Raw genomic sequence first — 20,757 nt, forward strand, 5'->3', positions numbered from 1 at the left:
TAACACATTCTTTAGGGCAGGGGTCTCACTCAATTTACCTTAGGGCCAGTGCCAGTCCTCAAATCCTCCTTGCGGGCCAATGTCACTCATGCCGCCCAGAACCCGCTCCCCCAAAAAACTCCACCCCCCACCTGCCTAAGGCTCTGGGAGGGAGTTTGGGTGGGAGAAGAGGTCTGGGATAGGGGATTGGGGTGCAGGCTGTGGGAGGAAGTTTGGGTACAGAAGGGGTGAGAGGTTGGGCTCTGGGAGGGAGCTTGGGTGGGAGAGGGGTCGGGGTGCAGGCTTTGGGAGAGAGTTTGGGGGCTGGGTGGTGTGGAGAGGTTGCAGGCTCTGGTAGGGAGTTTGGGGGCTGGGGAGGTGTGGGGACGGGGCGTAGGCTCTGGGAGGGAGTTGGGGGCTGGAGGTGGTGTGTGAGAAGGGAAAGGGGGTGCAGGCTGTGGGAGGGGGTCAGGGGTGCAGCGCTTACCTGGGGCTCCAAGGCGGGGTGGGCCGAGGGGCCCCTGTGTGCTTCTGCCCCCAGGCACCACCCCCGCAGCATCCCATTGGCCACAGGGGCGCTCGGGGCAGGGGCAGTGCGTGGAGGCACAGCCCCACCCTGCCCCGCCCCTGGGCCGCAGGCAGGGACCGGCAGCCAGTGGAGGGAGCAGGCAGACACCGCTCAGCTGTGCTGCCGGAGCCCCTGAGGGGGGAGTGCCCGGGGGTGGCAGGGTGGGGCCAAGGGAGAGACCCGGCCCCAAAACTGCTGGAGCCCCGCAGGTCACATTGGGGAGGCTTGCGGGCCGCAGATGGCCCACCGGCCGGGAATTTGAGACCCCAGCTTTAGGGTGTTTTGTAGCATGCCTTCTTTTTTTGATCTCTCTTGCTGTGGAGGTCAGATATTTCTCTACTATGCCTATAGTGCCTTTTTCATAGGAAAAATATCCTGTATGTCACTTAAAGCAGATAACCTTTATTCTAAGTTCAGCTTATGAAAGAAAACATAGAAGCAAAAGTGCTGTCGTTTACCTTTGATCCTTTAGTATTTAAGTGTTTATCTTCACAAAAAAAAAAAAAAAAAAAATTGTAACTACTACTTCTGCGAGTATTGTCCCTATAGGTACTCCACTTCAGATGCACATGCACCTCTTGAGCCCTAGCTCGGAGATTTTCCACTGAGCAGTGTCTGTTCGGCAAGTGCATGTGCTCTATACAACCTTGTGCTGCACTCTGAGGATATATAGGACTGTGCAGACGAACCACCCTTGGTTCCTTCTTTATCTGAATGTCCAACAAGAACAGTCTGAAGCAGAGGGGGGAAGGAGGGTGAGTAGTGGAGCACCCATAGGGACACACATCTGGAAAAAACAGTTAGTGTACAAGGCATTTCTTCAAGTAGTGTCACTATGGGTGCTCAATTTCAGGTGACTCCTGAGCAATTTCCTCATAGGATACTCCAATCAAGGGCTTGAGAGGCACCTGAAGTGGAGTACCCATAAGTACATACATCTTGAAGAATCACAGTTACTGCTCACGGTGAGTAACATTGTCTTACATGGAAGGCAGTACTAGCCTTGCACTGACAACACTTTCTGGGATTGTTGACTAGAAACTTCTTGAGTAAACAGTTTTCTTTACATATTAAGAATCGTTGTTCATTTCACTTTCAAGTGGTGGTGTTCTTCTACCCTTTTGTAATTCCTTGTCTTTTTCCACTGCATTAAAAACTTAAATGTAAGGCTTAGTAGACTAGTGGACTTGTTAATTTAACTGAGGAGAAAGAATCTTTATTTTAGTAGTGTCTTTTCTGCAATTCCTGAATTGTTCCCAAACCAGTTGAGGCCAGAAATCCCACTTGGGTCTGATTTTAATTTTAAATGGTTGGGGGGAGGAGGGTGGGAAACTTGGGAGGGCTTATCCACACCAAGGCTCTGACCTTTCCCCACTTACTGTTGCCATCACTGCCTCTGCTGAGCTCTTTTCTCACAGTTGCTCCAAAAGCTTTTGTAGGTCTACTTACAGCAATATTGTAAAATAGGCATATACAAATAGCATGCACGGGATTTTGAAATGTCTTGGGACAAGGCGATAGTACCGAGAGCAAATATATTTATTTAAAAATAGTTTGACATATTTTTTAGATAGATATGTACACACACCTGTAATATAGGGAAAAAATGTTCTTACATTCTATTGAAATTCCTTCCATGGAGGAGAAAGGTGCGTTTTAAGAAATAAACATCAAGATGTATATATTAAAGTACCCAAAGTGATCCGATCTCCAGAGGATGTAATCAAATAGCAAGTAACCACATGTTTTTGGAAATGTCAGGAATTGGAACTTTTCTGAGCCCACAGTTACAATGAAATATACTTAAGGCACAATTTAATAATTATTAATAAAAAAAAGCTTTATTTCATTCTGGGAAACATGCCAATTCTGTTTACCATTTCTTAAAGAGAGATGTTTATAATTTTGACAATACTAGCTAGGAAGTGCCTATCTGAACTTTAGAATCCGGAGCAGGGGGGGGAAAAACCCTGGAATGATGTTTAAGAAGCTTCATTATTGCTATAATAAAGAAGGCAATTTAATTGTGTAGTTTCACCATAAAGGATACGTACCATAAATCTTAGTCAACTTTCATTTTATTTATGTATTTAACTAATTAGATCCTATTTTTTTCAATCTTGAGAAGAATGTCATATTTTGGTTCCAATGAATTTAATCTCCTAATCTTTGGAGCTTCCTCATGAAAATCAGTGAAACTACTAGCATAATTAAGGGAAGCAGGACTTGGTACATTATATTCTTTTGACTAGTTGAGTTGTCCTTGCAATTTATTGGCAGTAGCTTTCTCTGTTCAAATACCATGTCTGGTTTTATTCAGGTTGTGATCACATTTTTTTAACTCCTCTGTTCTAAAGACATTCTATAAAGTGTACATTAAAAAATGGATGGCAATATGGCATTACCAAGTTTCATATGTTGCAGATGCTAGACACTGCTTACTGTAGGCTGCACTAATAGGAGTACAGTATTGGAACTGTCATTCTGGATTACACCCATCGTCCATCTAGTATAGTATCCTGTTTCTCGTTGCTGGCACCATATGCTTCAGAAAAAAGTGCAAGAAATCTCACATTAGGCAGATCTGGAATAATCTGCCTCCCATGAATGACTCCATTGTCATTTCTAATAGTTTCAAACATGAGCTTTTATCTCCCTTTCAATAACTTCTTTGGCATTACCTGTTGTTATGCTGGCATTTGAAAGAAATTAAACTGCTTGTGTTGACTGCTGCATGAACAGTTAAGCAACAATCAATCTGCAATATCATATTTCTGAACATTGAAGAAACTGCTATTTTAAAATGTATATGTAAAAAGCAATGCATACAGGTAGTCTGGAGCAGAAAACACAACAATTGTAAACATTATAATTACATAAACTGTGATGAAGATTGATACAGAACTCTACTGCAGAGGAAAAGTCTTTGTGTAGAAGTAAAAAAAAAAGTGGGGGGGGGGGGGGAGTATTGCAGCCATATTATAGAACAGACACTGTAATGTCATAGAAATAAAGATAATGTACTGTTTTGTAACTTGATTGTTGATTGATTTGGTAGAATAATGTTCTGCCACCTGGTACTGCTCTAGTTTGCAAGCTTAATTAACATGAAAGACTGACCTCTGCGGGTGGCCAGCTGAAATCCTAAAGCATGAGCATAAGACATAAACTGGAAGTGTGCCCTAAGGCTGTTGCGCACTGCCATCACAAGCACCCCATCATACAATCGCACCCATATGTTTGTCTGGCTCTGTCTTAAAACTAAGTTGTTTGCCTCCACAACTCCTATTGGGAGGCTGTTCCAGAACCTCTGTTCCCCAAGGGGGTATTAAAGTGTGTATTGTCAAAGGAGCACCAGCCAGCAAGTAAGAACATAGAGTTGGACAGTTCATGTCCGAATCCATATTATAATGCATAACTAAAGGCCCAATATGAAACACAGATCAATAAGTATGTTGATTAGAAAGTTGATGGATTTGAATTTCACTGGTTTATTTGTGTTTTAGAGGTCTGAAGCTCCCATCTGTTTGTCCATTTTTACTAGTTGCCTTGTGTAGTTCTGAAATTACCTTCTGCATATCAGGATTATAGAACAGAAGATTTAATTAACTATATTTTTAAGGGGGAAATTTTTCAAAGGCACTATTAGAAAAATCTCACACTAAATCAATATATGGTATGTCCTCGCTCTAGATTTTTATTGTATGAGGGAAGCTTCCATGCATACAAGTATATGTCCTTATCACTGACTATGTCAAAGGTTTTGTGCTATCTCACATCTTTTGTATAGATTTGTCTCTAGTGTTACTAATGAGGTTGGCTATGTTAATGAAATGCAACTGAGGTGTCTGTTCATCACTTTCTAACTATGATTTGATCAAGGCCACCCCATTATGAAGAAAAAAGACTTGATACTGTGATGTCTTTAATTAAAAGCACATGGTGCCATGTCTTCTCTTAAATGTTCCTAGAGTATGCCACAAGTAAACTGTTCAGTGATCAGAAGTCTCTTTGTGCTACTGGCACAATCTTTCAGTGTTCAGTCTAGATACAGAAGGTCACAGACTTTATAATATGTGAGATTGTTGTAAAGATGATGTCAAGCTTTTAGAGAAGGACTTTAATTAGCAGACTTGTTATTGGATAAGGCAAAACATTTTACTTTTTGAACTACTACACACAGTCCTTTCTAAAAAATCCAGTAATCCTGTGGCTTTGTCTTCCACTAAAGCAAGAATCTGTTTTACTGCAAAGCAAACAAATTCTGGGAGAAAATATGAGGTTCAGCATTTGATGAGAACAATCTCCTGCAATGCATGTTCAAGAAGCAACAGTCTGTGGGAGACAGTGCTTCTCCATTGGAGCCATACTCTTTGGAAACTGATGTGCTGGCGTATTGTGTGGCAACAGTTCTGTGACACCAGTATATCCATAATCCATGAATTTTGGGGGCTAGTGTTGACACAATCTGTCCTCATAAAGAATCTGAGGATAAGTTTTTAGAGCTTTCTTTTACTGGAGGGCATTATTTGGCTCATAGTATAGTAACTTTTGATATTTGCTTAATGGCAACTACTGTGAATCATCTCATTCATTAATACTTTTTGAAACACAGCTGTAGAATGCTGTGGAGACTTTTTGAGGATTTGATATAATCTAGTCCTGTAATGCTCCAAGTAATACTGGACCCATTACAACTTTATTATTTGTATTATCATAGCACTTAAGAGCCCCAGTTATGGACCAGGACCCTACTCTGCTAGTTACTATATGCCCCAATCTTGTGACTTGTTACATGTGGATATATTGCTGCACTTACACTGAGCCCCATTGAAGCCAGTGAGGCTTTATGCAGGTGCAACAGTTAACCCAAGCACAACAATAGGCAGAATAGAGACTTAATTTTACTTTTAATACTACATTAAACTTTAAGTCGACAATTTTTTTAACTTTTTAATATTTAAAAAGCAAACCTAGATCACTCAGGTATTGGAGAGCTATCAGATTGATTTTTCTTTTTTGTTACAAATGTCTTTACATTTATGAAAAATGACTCTTGGAATTTCTGCATATCTGAAATTTGCAACCCAAACAAAAGGAAAAAACTTACAACGAAAGGCTCCAGACTCAGATGGATGAATAACCAACTCAAAAAGCTATTAGGAGTAAGCAGAGAGCCTATAGAGAATGGAAAACGATTGAACAGCAAAGAAAGTTATATCTTAGAAGTTATGAAATGTAGGAATAAAGTGAAAATTACTAAATGTAAGCTAAATTAGCTCCTGACAAGGAAATTGACTAAAAAAACTCTTTATTTTAGATAGAATAAGAAAGGATGACGTTGGGCTGCTATGCTGTGTGGACAGGAAGGAGATTAAAGATAGTCTAGATATTGCTCAAAAGCTGTATGAATACTTTGCCTCTGTTTTCAATAAGGATGATCATATGGAACATGGGTATGAAGGCAGGACAGCTGATGGAAATAGAAATGGAAACAATCACCCGTCACGCCTTCATGGCACCGCATATAGGTCCCTGCTGACCCACTGCCTCCTCAATTCCTCCTTACCATCAGTGACGGTCGTTGGAGCTGAGTGTCTCTCTTGCTTTGGCAAGCATTTCCCCTAGTGATTTCTGTATCTTCAATCTGCAAATAGTTATAGTTAGATTTTAGTTGTAGTTAGTTTGTATTTGGGGGTTCCCTGCCACCCCAGTTCGTTCCTTTCTTTGGGCTCGGGGCATGCCTCGACCCCAAGGGTTTAAACCATACAGGACCTGCCACAAGCCCATGCCAAAGGGCAATCCCCACAACTCCTGCCTAAAGTGCCTGCGAGAAGGACATCAGATTGTTGCAGGATCTGCAAAAGGTATTGCCCTAGAACTAAAAAGGAAAGGGACTTCAGACTCAAGCACCTCCTCATGGAGGCAGCCCTCTGTCCCCAACCAGCTATGGGCCAGCAGGACACGAACCCAACACCTGTGTGTTTCGGGCGCACTGGCCTCCGTTAGAGAAGCTATCGCACTGAGGAAGGACTCTTCGCACAGAGACCCTTGGCACTGTCACTCCCTGGCACTGAAGGCCATGGCAGCAGCACGGCTCACGCTCACCAGTACCTTACAGGAGGCACAAGAAGAACGATAGAGGGCACTTGTCCATGGTGAGAGCAGCCAGAACTGACAGTGCTAGTGGTGTGCGTCCCATGCAGGGGCACCCGGTGTCTGTCTTGCAGGAAACGGCACCATTGACTTCAGGCCCGCAGAGGGGTCTGTCAAGTGTCAAGTGGAGGAGATGGAGTTCCCTTCCACTCCAGACACATTTGAGGCAGCTACGAACCTGATTGCTATAACGGCACCGCACTCCCCCGCCAGGCAAGATAGACCTCCGGCACTGCAAGACGCAGCGGCATCCAGAGACAAGCCTGCAATGATGCAGCACCGGTCACTGACTCTGCGGCACCGCCGTGGACTCCTCATTCGGAGTCTCCATCAGACTCAGAGGCAGAGTCCTATTACTCAAGGCGCAGCTGGCACCAGTTGAAATGGCGCCGCTATAGACAGGAGGCAAGCCAAGCTCCCATCCAATACCGGCATGGGATCTAAACCTGGTGCTCTCCAGGTTAACGGAACCTCCCTTCGACCCTTAGCAACATGCTCACTCTCTACCTTTCATGGAAAGTAGCATTCCTGGTGGCCAGGAGGATGTCTGAGATCAAAGCCTTAACATCTGAACCCCCAAATACAGTCTTCGACAAAGACAAGGTTCAGTTGCGGCCTCATCCAACCTTCCTGCTAAAGGTGGTATCTCAGTTTCACATAAGTCAGGACGTTTTCCTTCCGGTGTTTTACCCTAAGCCACACGCCAACAGCCAGGAACAAAGACTCTATTCCCTTGGTGTGAGGTGGGCTTTGGCCTTCTCTATTGAAAGGACAAAACTGTTCTGGAAGTCTAACCAGCTGTTCGTCGCCATAGCGGATGGCCTCCCTGTATTGTCCCAAAGAATTTCATCGTGGATCACATTTGGGCATGTTATGACCTGGCAAAAGTGCCAGCCCTGATGCTAACAGCTCATTCTACAAGGGCGCACAGGCCTCCTCAGCCACTTGCCTGGCACAAGTCCCTGTACAGGAGATTTGCAGGGCAGCAAGCAGGTCCTCAGTCCACATGTTCACTTAGCATTATGCCATTGTTCAGCATGCCAGGGATGATGCAGCTTTCGGCAGAGCGGTGCTTCAATCAGCGAATCCATGAGCTCCGACACCTCCTTCCACGGTCTGCTTGGGAGTCATCTACTTGGAATCGACATGAGCAAGCACTTGAAGAAAAAATAGATACCTACCGTCGTGTAACTGTTCTTTGCAATGAAATGTGTTGCTCATGTCCATTCCAAGACCCACCCTCCTTCTCCTCTATCGGACTTTCCGGCAAGAAGGAAGAGATTTCTTGCTAAAACAGCATAGGTGACTAATGCCAAGAGAGGGTTTGCGGCGAAAAATCCCAACCAGAGGGAGGTGCCTACCTGCATCCTGGACTTAGGTCCCTATCTCCAAGAGAGGGCTGCAGCTTAGTGCATACCTCTCTGCTTGGCATCTGTCATTGACTATTTTAGGCAAGGAGTTGCCTAGCTTACTGGCCTTTATGAATCCCATTCTAAAACGCCTGTCTCTCGCCATTCATTATGTAGGGAACCTAGGCAACCATCTCAGGTATTGTGACGTGATTTTCTAATCATCTAAAAGTAAGACATGGTTGATGTTCAGCATCACCATACTTAAGTTTCTCTGTGAATCTATCTCATAGATCCTACATTTCTCTTCATTCCTCACTCTAGGTCTGTGGGTGTGCAGATCTTCAGCAAAATGCGCTCCCTGTCACATCTTATTTCTTTTAAGTGTGATGAGGTCATAATACCTTTTGACAAGTTGGATAATATTGCCCCAGCAGAGCGCATGAAATCTGAAAGCCGCAGGCTTCTTTTGACAACGAATATGTAACTGGTACACAACACTTTACCAAACTTTGAGATTGATGCTGATGTATAAACCACAAAAATCTCAGCTTAATTTTCTTTTCTTTTTTTTTTTTTTTTTCATTTTGTCTTTAGCTGTCAGTTTGGCACTGTTCTCTGCAAAATAGGAATATTTACCCAATTTATAAGAATTTCATTTGGTGACAAATTGCTGACATTTTAGCGTAAAATGCTCATTAGAAATGTGTAGATACTGTCATGTACTATTATTGCATTACCTCTGTCGCATCACTATCTTTTAAAAATGATTAGTGTTTAATCAGCAATCAACATGTGCATTCACGGGCATGTTTTTAAAAGACTGATCTGCATTGGAGAATTAGATTCCTTTGTTCTTTGAACTCCAGCAGTTGTATCTGCACATGATCCATACTATCATTACTGCCAACTCAATCTCTGTAATGGCAGAGATATGAATTGCTGGGGTAGGCTTGGCAGAAAGCGCTGCATACAGATGCAATAAGATGATATCTTTAATCCATGACTATTATAAACAAAAATTGAAAACACATTTCACTGTCCCTAAAAGCCCACCCATGGGAAGTTTTGTTGCTCTTAGATGCAAATCAGACATTAATATTGCAAATTAAAAACATACAAATATTTACATTTTGTTATTGTAACTAAAACTGCAATTAGAGGTGGTTGATCTTAACTCACTCATAGCTCTTTGCATCTCCACTGCTGAGTTGAGTTTGGGATTACATATGTAATATGAGAAGAGTTACAATCTCTACCTTTTATGGATTCTGTTATGGGGGAGCTGGTGCAACCCCGATATTTAGGTTGCCTGTTACTTTCTTTTTCCCCATTCTAAAAGATTGACTTTTTTAGAAGCTCTGACGTCTCCATTGCTTGCAGCAGTCCGTTCAAATTTATGAGGAAGAAAGTCCCGGGGCTAGAAAAGAGCTAACACTCAATTTCATGGGACCAAAAAAGCAAAACCTCTTTTGCTGCAATTTAAGCCCATTGCTTCTTGTCCTATCCTCAGAGGTTAAGAACAATTCTTCTCTCTCCTGCTTGTAACAGCCTTTTCTGTACTTGAAAACTGTTATCATGTCCCCTCTCAGGGCAGGTCTTCACTACGGGGGGGGGGGGGTCGATTTAAGATTCGCAAATTCAGCTATGCGAATAGCGTAGCTGAATTCGACGTATCGCAGCCGACTTACCCCGCTGTAAGGACGGCGGCAAAATCGACCTCCGCGGCTTCCCGTCGACGGCGCTTACGCCCACCTCCGCTGGTGGAGTAAGAGCGTTGATTCGGGGATCGATTGTCGCGTCCCGACGAGACACGATAATTCGATCCCCGAGAGGTCGATTTCTACCCGCCAATTCAGGCAGGTAGTGTAGACCTAGCCTCAGTTTTCCCTTTCCAGACTAAACAAACCCAATTTTTTTTCAATCTTCCCTCATAGGTCATGTTTTCTAGACCAGTGGTTCTCAAACTTTTTTTTCGCGGACCACTTGAAAATTGCTCAGGGTCTCGGCGGACCACTTAATGATCTTTCCAAATGTCATTTATACCATTAGCTAACTACTGTAAAGCGCTTTGGATAAAAGCGCTATATATAATCTCACACTAAATCAGTATATGGTATGTCCTCGCTCTAGATTTTTATTGTATGAAGGAAGCTTCCATGCATACAAGTATATGTCCTTATCACTGACTATGTCAAAGGTTTTGTGCTATCTCACATCTCGGCCGCAGCAGCCCCCAAGCTGGGGCTGGGAAGGACAGGGGTCTCTCCCCCGCCACAGCAGCCACAGAGCTGAGGCTGGGAAGGAGGGCCGTCTCTCCCTAGCAGCTGCAGCCCTGGAGCTGGGGAAAGTCGCCTCTTTCTCTGGTCGCCACAGCCCTGCACATCCCAAATTCCCCCACCCCCTCCTCACCCCACTGCCCCCTCCCACCTACTCTCTTTCCCTCCCTCCCCCCAGGCCACCACTTCACCTTACATGTGTGGGTCCAGGCAGCTAATTAGTGGGGCCATGCCTGCACATCTCCACTAATTAAATGGGTGGCCCTTCATTCTTTTGTGTGCAGACGTCCAGGCGCGCACCTTAGAGGGAACTATCCGTGGACCACCTGAATGGAGCTCGCGGACCTCTTTGAACAGTAAAATTGTATAGTGTGTGTGTGTGTGTGTGCGCGCGCACTGTTCAGGAACCACTCATATGTATTCATTTTTGGGGTAGTATGTGTCAGATAGTTTCATTAGTAGCTATTGAATAGCAACATTAGCCTTCTCTCTCTCGCATATGGCATCTGCAGAGCAACATGTTATAGATGGAATGGTAGGTCCATAAGCCATTTGAAAGCCTCCTCTGTGACATTGTGGATATCATCCAATTCATCTTTGAATCCATATGTGAGGCACTGTGTTGTGTTAGATGGTTTGGATATTCTCACCACAGTCAAACAAAGGGGAGTCTTTGATTTTCTACTTGTGTATCAAGTAGCTGCATCTTCCATGATTTTGTAAGATGCAGTTCAACGTGGTCCAAAGTCTGCGTGGAAGGTGGCTTGTTGAGTAAGTAATAAGGCGCTTGTTTGGAACAGTAGATGAGGTTCAGGCACTTTGCCACTCCCTGGTTGGATCCAGAGACATGAGATGGTCATGTGTGGTCCATAGTGCTTTTCACGATTTCAGGGGGTATGTTATCCATAAATTGTTGGATTGGAAGTTCTGGGTACTCTTCAGCACGTGTAAATTCTCATGCTGCGACTATATCTCGACAAATAGCTGGAGGTTCAGTGTTTGCTAATTCAGAAAGCCACGGTACAGGTGTTAATTTTAAAGTTCTCATGATGATTCATATGGTCTGATTCAGCTGCCTATCCACAAGTTGCACAGTACTCTGAAATGAAGTACACCAGGGCCAAGGCCGATGTTCATAGCACCAGGGCTGTTGATTCCCAGCTTGTTCTTGCTAACTTACGTTGATGTGCATCTTTGCTTTAGAGGCTCATTTTTTGAGGAGGTCATGAAAGGTCAGTGTGCAGTCAAGAATGACACTGAGATATGTTGGCTTTTCACATAATGCACAATTTCATCACAAGAGTGTTTTTTGTGTGATTCTATTGTCAAGGTGGAAAGTAAAGGTTACCAATGCTTGGATTTAGTCTCAGCTGCCACTTGTGGAAGTACTCTTCCATGATCTTAAGGTGAGATACTAGTTCTTCTTTGAGTGATTGCTCATGTAAATTCCAATTAGGTGTGCATATGCCGCGTGCACGGCAGCCGGAAAGATTTTACCTTAGCAGAACCCGTCAGGTCAGTCCAGGAGTCCCTTGGAGTGGTGCCTCTATGGTGCCGAATAATAGGGCTCTGCCAATCCGCCACCACCTCAATTCCTTCTTACCACCTGTGACAGTTAGCCGGAATGCTCGTTGTATCCCTTGCTTCGGCAAGCCCTTTCTGTCCCTTGGCAGTTTTCATCTGTAAATGGTTAGTAATAATGTTAGTTGTATACAGACTTTCATTTGAGTGTGCTCCCCATTTCCCCCCTTTTCCCCTGTTACTGGGGCATTCTAGGTTAAACTTCCTGCTTGAAGTGTTTGGGGGAAGCCCACCAAAAGGACGGCTGCAAGATCCACAGGGAATTTCACCCCAGAACTCAGAAGGAGAGGGACCAGCGCCTCAAGATGCTTATGATGGAAGCTGTCCTCCATCCCCATTCAGACTTGGGGAAAAAGGGAGGACTGAACAGAAATATTTTTTTCCCTCTAGGGGGTTCAAGCATTTTTATATGCATCCCCGCTGGACTCCTTAGTTGTAGCAGTAGCAAATGAGCAGGAGTGCCAAGATCACCAGGGCCCATCATCAAAAAATCAGGATGCGAAGAAGCTGGACCTCTCTGGATGGAAAATTTACTCCTCCAGAGGGCTCCAGCTCAGAATCTCAAACCACCAGGTGGTCCTTAGCAGATACAATTTTAACTCCTGTGGGGCTATGGCAAAGTTTACAGAGCTTCTACCAGAGGACTTCAGAGCAGAGTTTTCCTCCTTGGTAGAGGAGGGTAAGGTGGTAGCCAGGGCATCACTCCAGACAGCCCTGGACATGGCTGATTCGGCCACCCACACCATGGCCTCCAGGGTGACCATGCGAAGGACCTCCTGGCTAGAAGCATCAGGGCTACCATATTAGGTCCAGGAAACCATACAGGACCTCCCATTCGAGGGTTCAGCCTTCTTTTCAGGAAAAACTGACTCACGGTTTCATAGCCTCAAGGACTCGAGGGCCACCCTCAAGTCCCTTGGGCTGCACACTCCGGCTACGCAGCAGAGGCACTTCAGGCCGTAGTCCCCGCCTCGTTTCTAACAGCCTCAGAACAGGTAGGATTTTTCTAGGAAGCGTAATAGGAACAGTAGAAGGAGGCCTCCCCCCCTCGTCAGCCCAGGGCTCTGGGCAGACGAAGCAGTCCTCAGGCCAAAAGCAGAACTTTTGATGGTATGCCCGGGGCGATGCACCAGTCGGAACTCTGGATCCATCCTCCTTTACCTTCTCGTGCTGACTATCCCATTTCTACCCTGCATGGGCCCAAATTACATCAGATTGCTGGGTACTCCATATGATAGAAAGGGGATACTCCCTCCAGTTCACTTCCCCTTTCCACCCCCCCCTTCCCCATCCCTATTAAGGGACCCTTTTCATGAACAACTTCTCATGCAGGAGGTGCACATGCTCCTAATGGTGGGGGCAGTGGAAGAGGTTCCTCAGGAGCTGAATAGCAATGGGTTTTATTCCCGGTATTTCCTAATACTGAAAGTCAAAGGTGGCCTCAGGCCCCTCCTAGACCTGTGAGACATCAACAAGTTCATAAAGAAACTGAAGTTCCGCATGGTCTCTTTGGCCTCCATTATCCCTTTCTTGGATCCGGGGGACTTGGTATCCGCCCTTGACTTGAAGGACACTTTAATATTTCAGTTGGAGGCACAAGTGATCTTCATAAGGGCTACTTTTGACTATCTGGGCCTTCTATGGATTGTACAGAAGTCAACCCTATCCCCCGTTCAGCGGATAGAGTTCATAAGGGTGGTATTGGACTTTACACAGGCAAGGGCATAGCTCCCGGAGTTGCATTTCCAGTCCCTGTGCGACATCATACGAAGTCTCAGGCAGTTCCCTGCCATTACAGCAAGGAGTTGCCTAAAGTTTCTGGGACACATGGCAGCTTGTACCTATGTAGTTCAGCACGCCAGACTGAGACTCCAACCTCTTCAGGCATGGCTAGCTTTGGTGTATCGGCCTATTCGTGATGGTCTAGACAAAATAGTCACTCTACTTTGACCTGTTCTTGAGTTCCTCCTATGGTGGCTGAACCCGCAAGCAGTGTGTGCGGGTGTCCCCTTTGCCAGACCAGAGCCAGCCTTCTTGCTGGTGACGGACGCATCAGCATTGGGGAGGGGTGTGCACCTGGGAGACCTCAGGACTCAGGGCCTCTGGTCCCAAGCGTAGCTCTCACTTCACATCAACGTCAAAGAGCTGAGAGCAGTCCGTCTAGCATGCCAGACATTCCAAGCCCATTTGGAAGGGAAATGGGTATCGGTCATGATGGGCAATACAACAGCGATGTTTTATATAAAAAGACGGGGGTGCATCCTCCTCTCCCTTCTGGCAGGAAGCCCTCAAACTATGGGACCTCTGTATAGCTCACTCAATACCCCTGGAGGCATCATACCTTCCCAGAATTCAGAATGAGTTGGCGGGCAGGTCCTTTCAAAGCCATGAGTCGTCTGTCCACCCAGATGTCGAGAATACAGTCTTTCAACAGTGGGGGTTTCCCCAGATAGATCTGTTCGCCACGCAACACAACAGGAAATGTCTAGTTCTGCTCCTACCTGAATCACAGCCCAGACTCCATCATGGATGCATTCCTCCTTCTCTGGAAGGGACACCTTCTGTACACATTTCCACCCATGTCTTTCATTCACAAGGTATTGCTCAAGGTTCAAAGAGACAAAGCCTTGGTGATATTGATAGCTCCAGCCTGGCCCCGACAGCACTGGTACATGTCTCTCCTGGAAATGTCCGTGGATAACCCAATCATCTTATCGCTGCTCCCAGACGTGATAACCCAGGGTCACGGCCGCCTCCAGCACCCAAACCTTGAATCTCTTCACCTCACAGCACAGAAGCTCCATGGCTGAACCCAATGGAGTTCGCCTGTTGGGGTCCAGTCAAGGAAGTTCTCCTTGGCAGTAGGAAACGCTCCACGAGGGCTACCTACCTGGCCAAATGGAAAAGATTCACAATGTCTCCCCTCTCCAACACTCTCGTCCATACCTATGATATTGGACTACCTCCTCCACCTAAAGTGGCAAGGGCTTTCTATATCTTATGTAAAGGTACACTTGGCTGCTATTTCCGCCTTCCATCCAGGTGTGGAGGGCTGGTCTTTGCCAACCTGATAGTAGGCCATTTTCTTAAAGGTCTCAGCAGACTATACCCTCATGTACGACAGCCTATCCTGGCTTGGGACCTGAACCTGGTGCTCTCCAGGCTAAGGGGGCCACCTTTTGAACTGCCTGCAACATGTTCTCTGCTGTACCTGGCTGCATGTTTTCTGCACAGGTCACTGGCTGTACGAAGATCACCCTGTAGGGGAGATCACCCTGCAGCCTCTCCACTCCCCACCCCCAGGACACGGACTCAGTGATGAGGGTGCACCCAACCCTGACATAGCACAAGGCCTGGGCCTGCCCCAGAAACACCCTGGGGCCCTGCCCCTCTGTGCCAGATGCACCAGGTGTGGGGCAGGCAAGCTCAACCAGGCAGGCTCCAAGTGTGGAGGGGCTTGGTGTGGGAGGATCCAGGTGTGTTGAGAGATGATTCTGTGTGGGACAGTCTGGGTTCAGGCAGCTCAGTGAGGGCTTTGGATGCACAGAGGCTCATTGGGGGGGAGAGGGGTTCCAGGTGAAATGTCAATGGGACTCTGCAGGGGTTTCCAGGTGAAAGTGGTTGGGACACAACTGAGGGGTCTGGGTGTAGGGGTCTCAGCAGAGGGGTTTGGGTGCTGAGGAAGTGGGGCTTAGTGGGGTGGGGGTTTGTGTGCAGCTAGTTGGGGGTCAGTGGTGTGGGGATCTGGATGTGGAGGCTCAGGGGTGCAGCTCATCAGGGTAAGGGTTTGAGTGCAGGGGGCTCAGTGTGGGGTCATCTGAGTGCAGACATGGGAGTCCGGAGGCAGGAGGTCTGGGTTCAGGGGGGCTCCAGATGCAGGGGTTGAGATTCAGTGGGGTGAGTTTTGGGTATGTAGGGCAGGAAGCGGGGGAGGATGCTGAGCTTCTTGCAGCTGGGCGAGGTTTCTGGGAGGGTCTGACACATCCCCAGCTACTCCTTGAAGGGGAAGACGAAATCCCGTCCTCGCCTGCCTCCAGCCCAGCCAGGACTAGCAGCTGATCCTGGCTCAGGGTAGGAGCCAGTGGCTGGGATGTCCCCAGCCCTCTGGTGATTTACCTCTCCACCAGCTGCTCCAGGTGCCAGAAATGATATACCTGCATAGCTAGGGAATGGTACATGACTGCTCTTGCAGTTTCCGGGGGCGGGACATGAATTCTGCGCACGTGCAATGGTGCAGAATTCCCCCAGGAGTAATCAGATCAGTAATCTGTTTGCAGATTTGGGAAGATAACATTTCAATAGTTGGTTATCTGTTCACATTAAGGAGGTTACCTTTTGGAAGCACAATAGCCAAAAACTTTCTAAACTAAATCTTCCATCGTGTAGACTTAAATGGTATAAGGTCCTTCCGTCGCTAACTTGTTTATTTGTATTACCATAGCACTTAGAAGTCCTAGTCATGGATCAAGACTCCATTGTGCTAGGCATAGTACAAACACAGAACAAAAGAATGGTCCCAGATCATTAATGAATATGCTGAACAGCACAGGTCCCCTTACAGGTTTCTGGGGAAACTGACCACTTATTCCTACTCTTTGTTTCCTATCTTTTAACCAGTTACTGATTCAAGAGAGAACCTTCCTTGTTATCCCTTGAATACTTAGTTTCCTTAACAGCCTTAGGTGAGGGACCTTGTCAAAGGCTTCCTAAAAATCCAAATACACTAGATCGACTGGATCACCCTGATCTGCATGCTTTTTGACTTCCTCAAAGAATTCTAATAAATTGGTGAGGCATGACTTCGCTTTACAAAATTTTTCCCAACAAATCATCTTTATGTCTGATAATTCTGTTCTTTACTATAGGTTCAACCAATTTGCCTGGTATTGTAGTTCGGCTCACTGACCATCCTGTAATTGCCAGGATCACCTCTCGAACCCTTTTTAAAAATTGGTGTTATGCTCACTCCCTTCCAGTCATCTGTTACAGAGGTTTGTTTCAGGGTTAGGTTACTTACTACAGTTATTCTGCAGTTTCATGTTTGAGTTTGTTCAGAATAGTGTCATTCTCTCAAAAAAAAAAAAAATATACACACACACACTCTCTTCAGAAGTGCCAGGATTTAATTCCACATATTTTTATATGTGGGATTTAATCCTGGCTCTATTGAAGTCCATGGGAAGAATTCCATTGACTTCAGTATGGCTAGGATTTGACAGTTAAAGTTTTCCTTCAAGATCATACATGGTCCTCCTGTTATGTTTTCTCAAAATCAGTTTAGAATTTGGTAAGATCAGTTTCTATATGCATAAAATTCAGGTTTGCGTTGCTGTTAATGTGCTTTACCAAACAGAAAATGTGCGTGGCTGAAATAATTTACTGAAAAGTTTCTGATGTAAAAAAAGAGATCTTCTTAACGGGATGCTTTCTATACAAGTTCTGGGACCAAGTAATTACTTTAATTATTCCAACATTTTTGTTTTTGTTTCAGGGAATTTATAAAGCTACTGCAGTTTAAAATTTAGTGCAAAAATTCTGTTAAAGATAATGAAGCTGGGAAAAATCCATGTCCTGTATAGACAGAAATGCATTTTGCTGCAGTATAAATTAGTATTTTGAAATGTTCTTATCAGCAGCTTTGATTTCTATATTTTAGTTTTGCTCTTGAGAAAACTAAAACAAAATTGTTCTGTCTCTTTAAATTATTTAGCCTTTTCAACAATCAGTATGCTGCAACCACTCTTGAACATAGGAAATCTTTCCTCCCTTGAACTTTCGCCACTCAGGATGCACTCCAGTGGGAGATAGCATTTACTGATTAGTCCTTTCCCCTGTCAGTCAAGTGTGTGTATCTAGCAAGCTTTTCTGTCACCATAGTGGGGCTCTGTCTATGCCTGGAATTGATAGCAAGCAGGTAGAGAGAATGCTTTGAAACAGTCCTTATGTGATTTTTAGTTTTACATTTTATTTTGGAAAGGCGATGTCTCGACTCTGGTATGGCAAGAAGGGAAGAAAACACCAAGCAATTAATCATAAATACACTCTGGTAATTTTTAGTGAAGTATTTTCATTTCTATTATTCCTGGCATTCTTGTGATGGTGTGATGCACAATCTAAGCTACAATTTTTGGAAATTTTAAATTTAGAATTTGTTTACAGGATGCTAAATTTGAGATTATTTTTTTTTGGTCATGTTTTGAATATGCTGTCAGACTAAACTGGACTACTGTATTCAATTAACTGCTTATGGCTGAAGCTTTTTAATTATTTGATTAGCATTACATACAGTAAAGTCTGTCTGAGGTTTTGTAAAACATTTAACATTTTGTTATCTAAGAGCTTTCCAATAGCTCCAGTAGCACATTTTGTTTTCTTATTTTATTTTAACAAACTGAATTTGTCTTGTAGATAAATAGTGTTAAATTGGTTTTAATAGGCATCTTAAAATATCTGAATTTCTATTTACTTGATTTTATATACCTTTCCAGAAGTTACTGTAGAAGGTGCATGAATACTAAGTACAGAGAATTTCTAAATCTCTGTAGACTCCCAAGATGGTTTTAACAATTAATAGTGAACTTTCTATGCTTTTTCTTCTGCTATATTTAAGAAAATACAGTGAAGAAAATCACTCTTATCTGCTTACAAAGCTTTAGAAGGCATAGTGGAACACTGGGGGAGAAAATATTCTCAGTGAGATTTCCAAAAATGGTAATACCTTTGAGAGATTGAGTTCAGTGCTGGAGTTGTGGTGCTGTAGAATTGTTTGCATTATTAGAGTGTTTCATTCCAACTCTGGTTATAACAAGCTCACTGATGGAGAAAGACCTGTGACTCGTACCACTGTGTTATTGCTTCTCGTTTTCTGATATGTGCTTAACTTTTTTACCTACCTACTGTTAATTTCTAATCAGGCTGTAAACACAAATGAGTGTGAAATTAGTTTGTACAGTATGACAAGGACTTGATTTGTAAATGGGTGCTTTCAAAAGTTAGTTTCTTTTTAAATGTGTTTTGAAGTCATAAATCTCCATTTAGCAATAGAGGAAAAAAGTAATATGAAAAGCCTAGTTTAGTGTGTGTCAAAAAAAGAGTGAACATTATCACAAGATGATCTGTGGAAGTTCTGGAGAAATGTGAAGTCTATCAAAATATCCTTTGTCAGTTTCTATATTGCTGTAACATGATCAGAACCCGTCTCCCGTGCTTGCCCCCTTTTCTCTGGCTGATAGTGCCTGCAAACGCAGTTCTTTTCATGGGGGCGCACACGCCTCTCATGGATGTCCCCTTTTCTCTGTTAGACGTGAGCCTGCTTTTCTTTTTTGGGCTTCCATCAGGATGGCACCTGTCTCTTGCAAGCACCCCCTGGCCGCTGGTTCTCTCAGCTCGTCTTCAGCAGCTCAGCCCTCCGGCCAAGCCGCACACACCGTCCCCCCTTCTGGAGTATAAAGTTCCAAGTTCTTATCACAGCCCTGGTATGGGGCCATGGCTCTTAGGCTTCTTCCCAGAGGCACTGTCTTCTTCAGACACCTAGCCAGGACCCATCTTGGTACCTCAACTGGTGTCCTTTTCAGCAGTCCTCCCTAGGCTCAGTCAGCTACCAGATCAGCAGGGCCCATCTCAGTACCCTCATCTGGTCTGGCCAGGTTTTGTGCTCAGTCCCCTGGGCTCAGCCTGCCCATACTGACCTTTCGATGGCTCTGCTGCTATTCTATCCAGCCAGCTAGGCGCCTGGTCTTTGGTGGCCTTCGCTGGGCTCAGTTCTGTCTGGTGAGCTCTGCAGTGAGCTATGCACAGGTCCTGCTGTTTGTCTAGCCAGCCAGGCACCCCATCCTCCCTAGTCAAGCTCCACATAGCAGCTGAAGGCTCTGCTCTGCTGCTTGCCTTTTATCTGGCCCTTCTGGCCCCTTACTGGTCGCTCCAACAGCTCCTCTGACTGGCTGCTCTTCTGCAGCCACTCTAGGCTGTCTGGAGGACTTCTTGCTGCTCTATTCTGGGACACGGTGATGCAGGGCCGCGAGGCCTCCAGCAAGGGGGGTGTCTCTGGAACTAGTCCACCCTGCCACAATTGTATATCCTAAATTTTGGAGATCACCATTCAAAATTGTTTGGTTTGGTTTGTTTAAGTTCAAGACCACCCTATTTAGAAAAAATACTATTCAGTGTTGTGAGTACATCATACTTGAAGACCAACTCTGTGGCTCAGCCGATATCTAACTTCGATTCTAAAGAAAATGGAGTTGCTATATTCTTTTGGTTTGGCCACCCTCACTTTTATTTATATGAGAGAGGTCAAGCCAAAGGGAAAAAACATAAAAAGAGCAGCTTTCTTTTATTATATAAAAATGAGTCAAGCTGGTGGTGGTCAAGCTGAGGAAGGATAATAGATAGCTCTCACAGACAAGTAGAAATATTTCTGAGGATGGTCTTTCTGGTCTGGGGAGACTGAGGTGTGGATTGTTTTCTCCAGTGAAGCAGCATGAAGTTGATGAGCTGAGATATGACTATTGTAGAAAAAAGGAGCATGGAACAGAGCATCAAGCTCTTCATACTGTACAATACAGAAGGAAATTGGGAAGTTCAAAGAAATAGTGGCAGTGCCTAAACAGGCACCAAAAATTCCTGTAGTTTCATTAATGTTCTTGTGGAACTGGGATGAAAGCTCAGCTGACATGGACTAACTTAAATATTCTACAAAAATAACAGGAGTACTTGTGGCACCTTAGAGACTAACAAATTTATTAGAGCATAAGCTTTCGTGGGCTACAACCCACTTCTTCGGATGCATATAGAGTGAAATATATTGAGGAGATATATATACACACATACAGAGAGCATGAACAGG

At 44.7% G+C, this 20,757-nt stretch overlaps 1 protein-coding gene across 3 annotated transcripts in view; it reads left to right on the forward strand.

Moving 5' to 3' along the window:
* Positions 1–20,757, forward strand: part of OXR1 (oxidation resistance 1) — a 250,858-nt gene that overhangs the window by 191,390 nt on the left and 38,711 nt on the right. For 2 of the 3 annotated variants that reach the window (XM_024194498.3, XM_024194499.3), the window contains exon 1: positions 17,801–17,958. The exons of the other annotated variant lie outside the window; for it this stretch is intronic. In XM_024194498.3, coding sequence (XP_024050266.1) covers positions 17,893–17,958 — 66 coding nt within the window. In that variant the 5' untranslated portion in view covers positions 17,801–17,892. Of the gene's footprint in view, positions 1–17,800; positions 17,959–20,757 lie in introns of those variants that run through there. 3 annotated transcript variants of the gene reach the window in all.

This window comes from Terrapene carolina, unplaced genomic scaffold (genome assembly GCF_002925995.2).
Source record: "Terrapene carolina triunguis isolate 2854851 unplaced genomic scaffold, T_m_triunguis-2.0 Scaffold58, whole genome shotgun sequence".
In the NCBI taxonomy this organism is placed as follows: domain Eukaryota; kingdom Metazoa; phylum Chordata; order Testudines; family Emydidae; genus Terrapene; species Terrapene triunguis.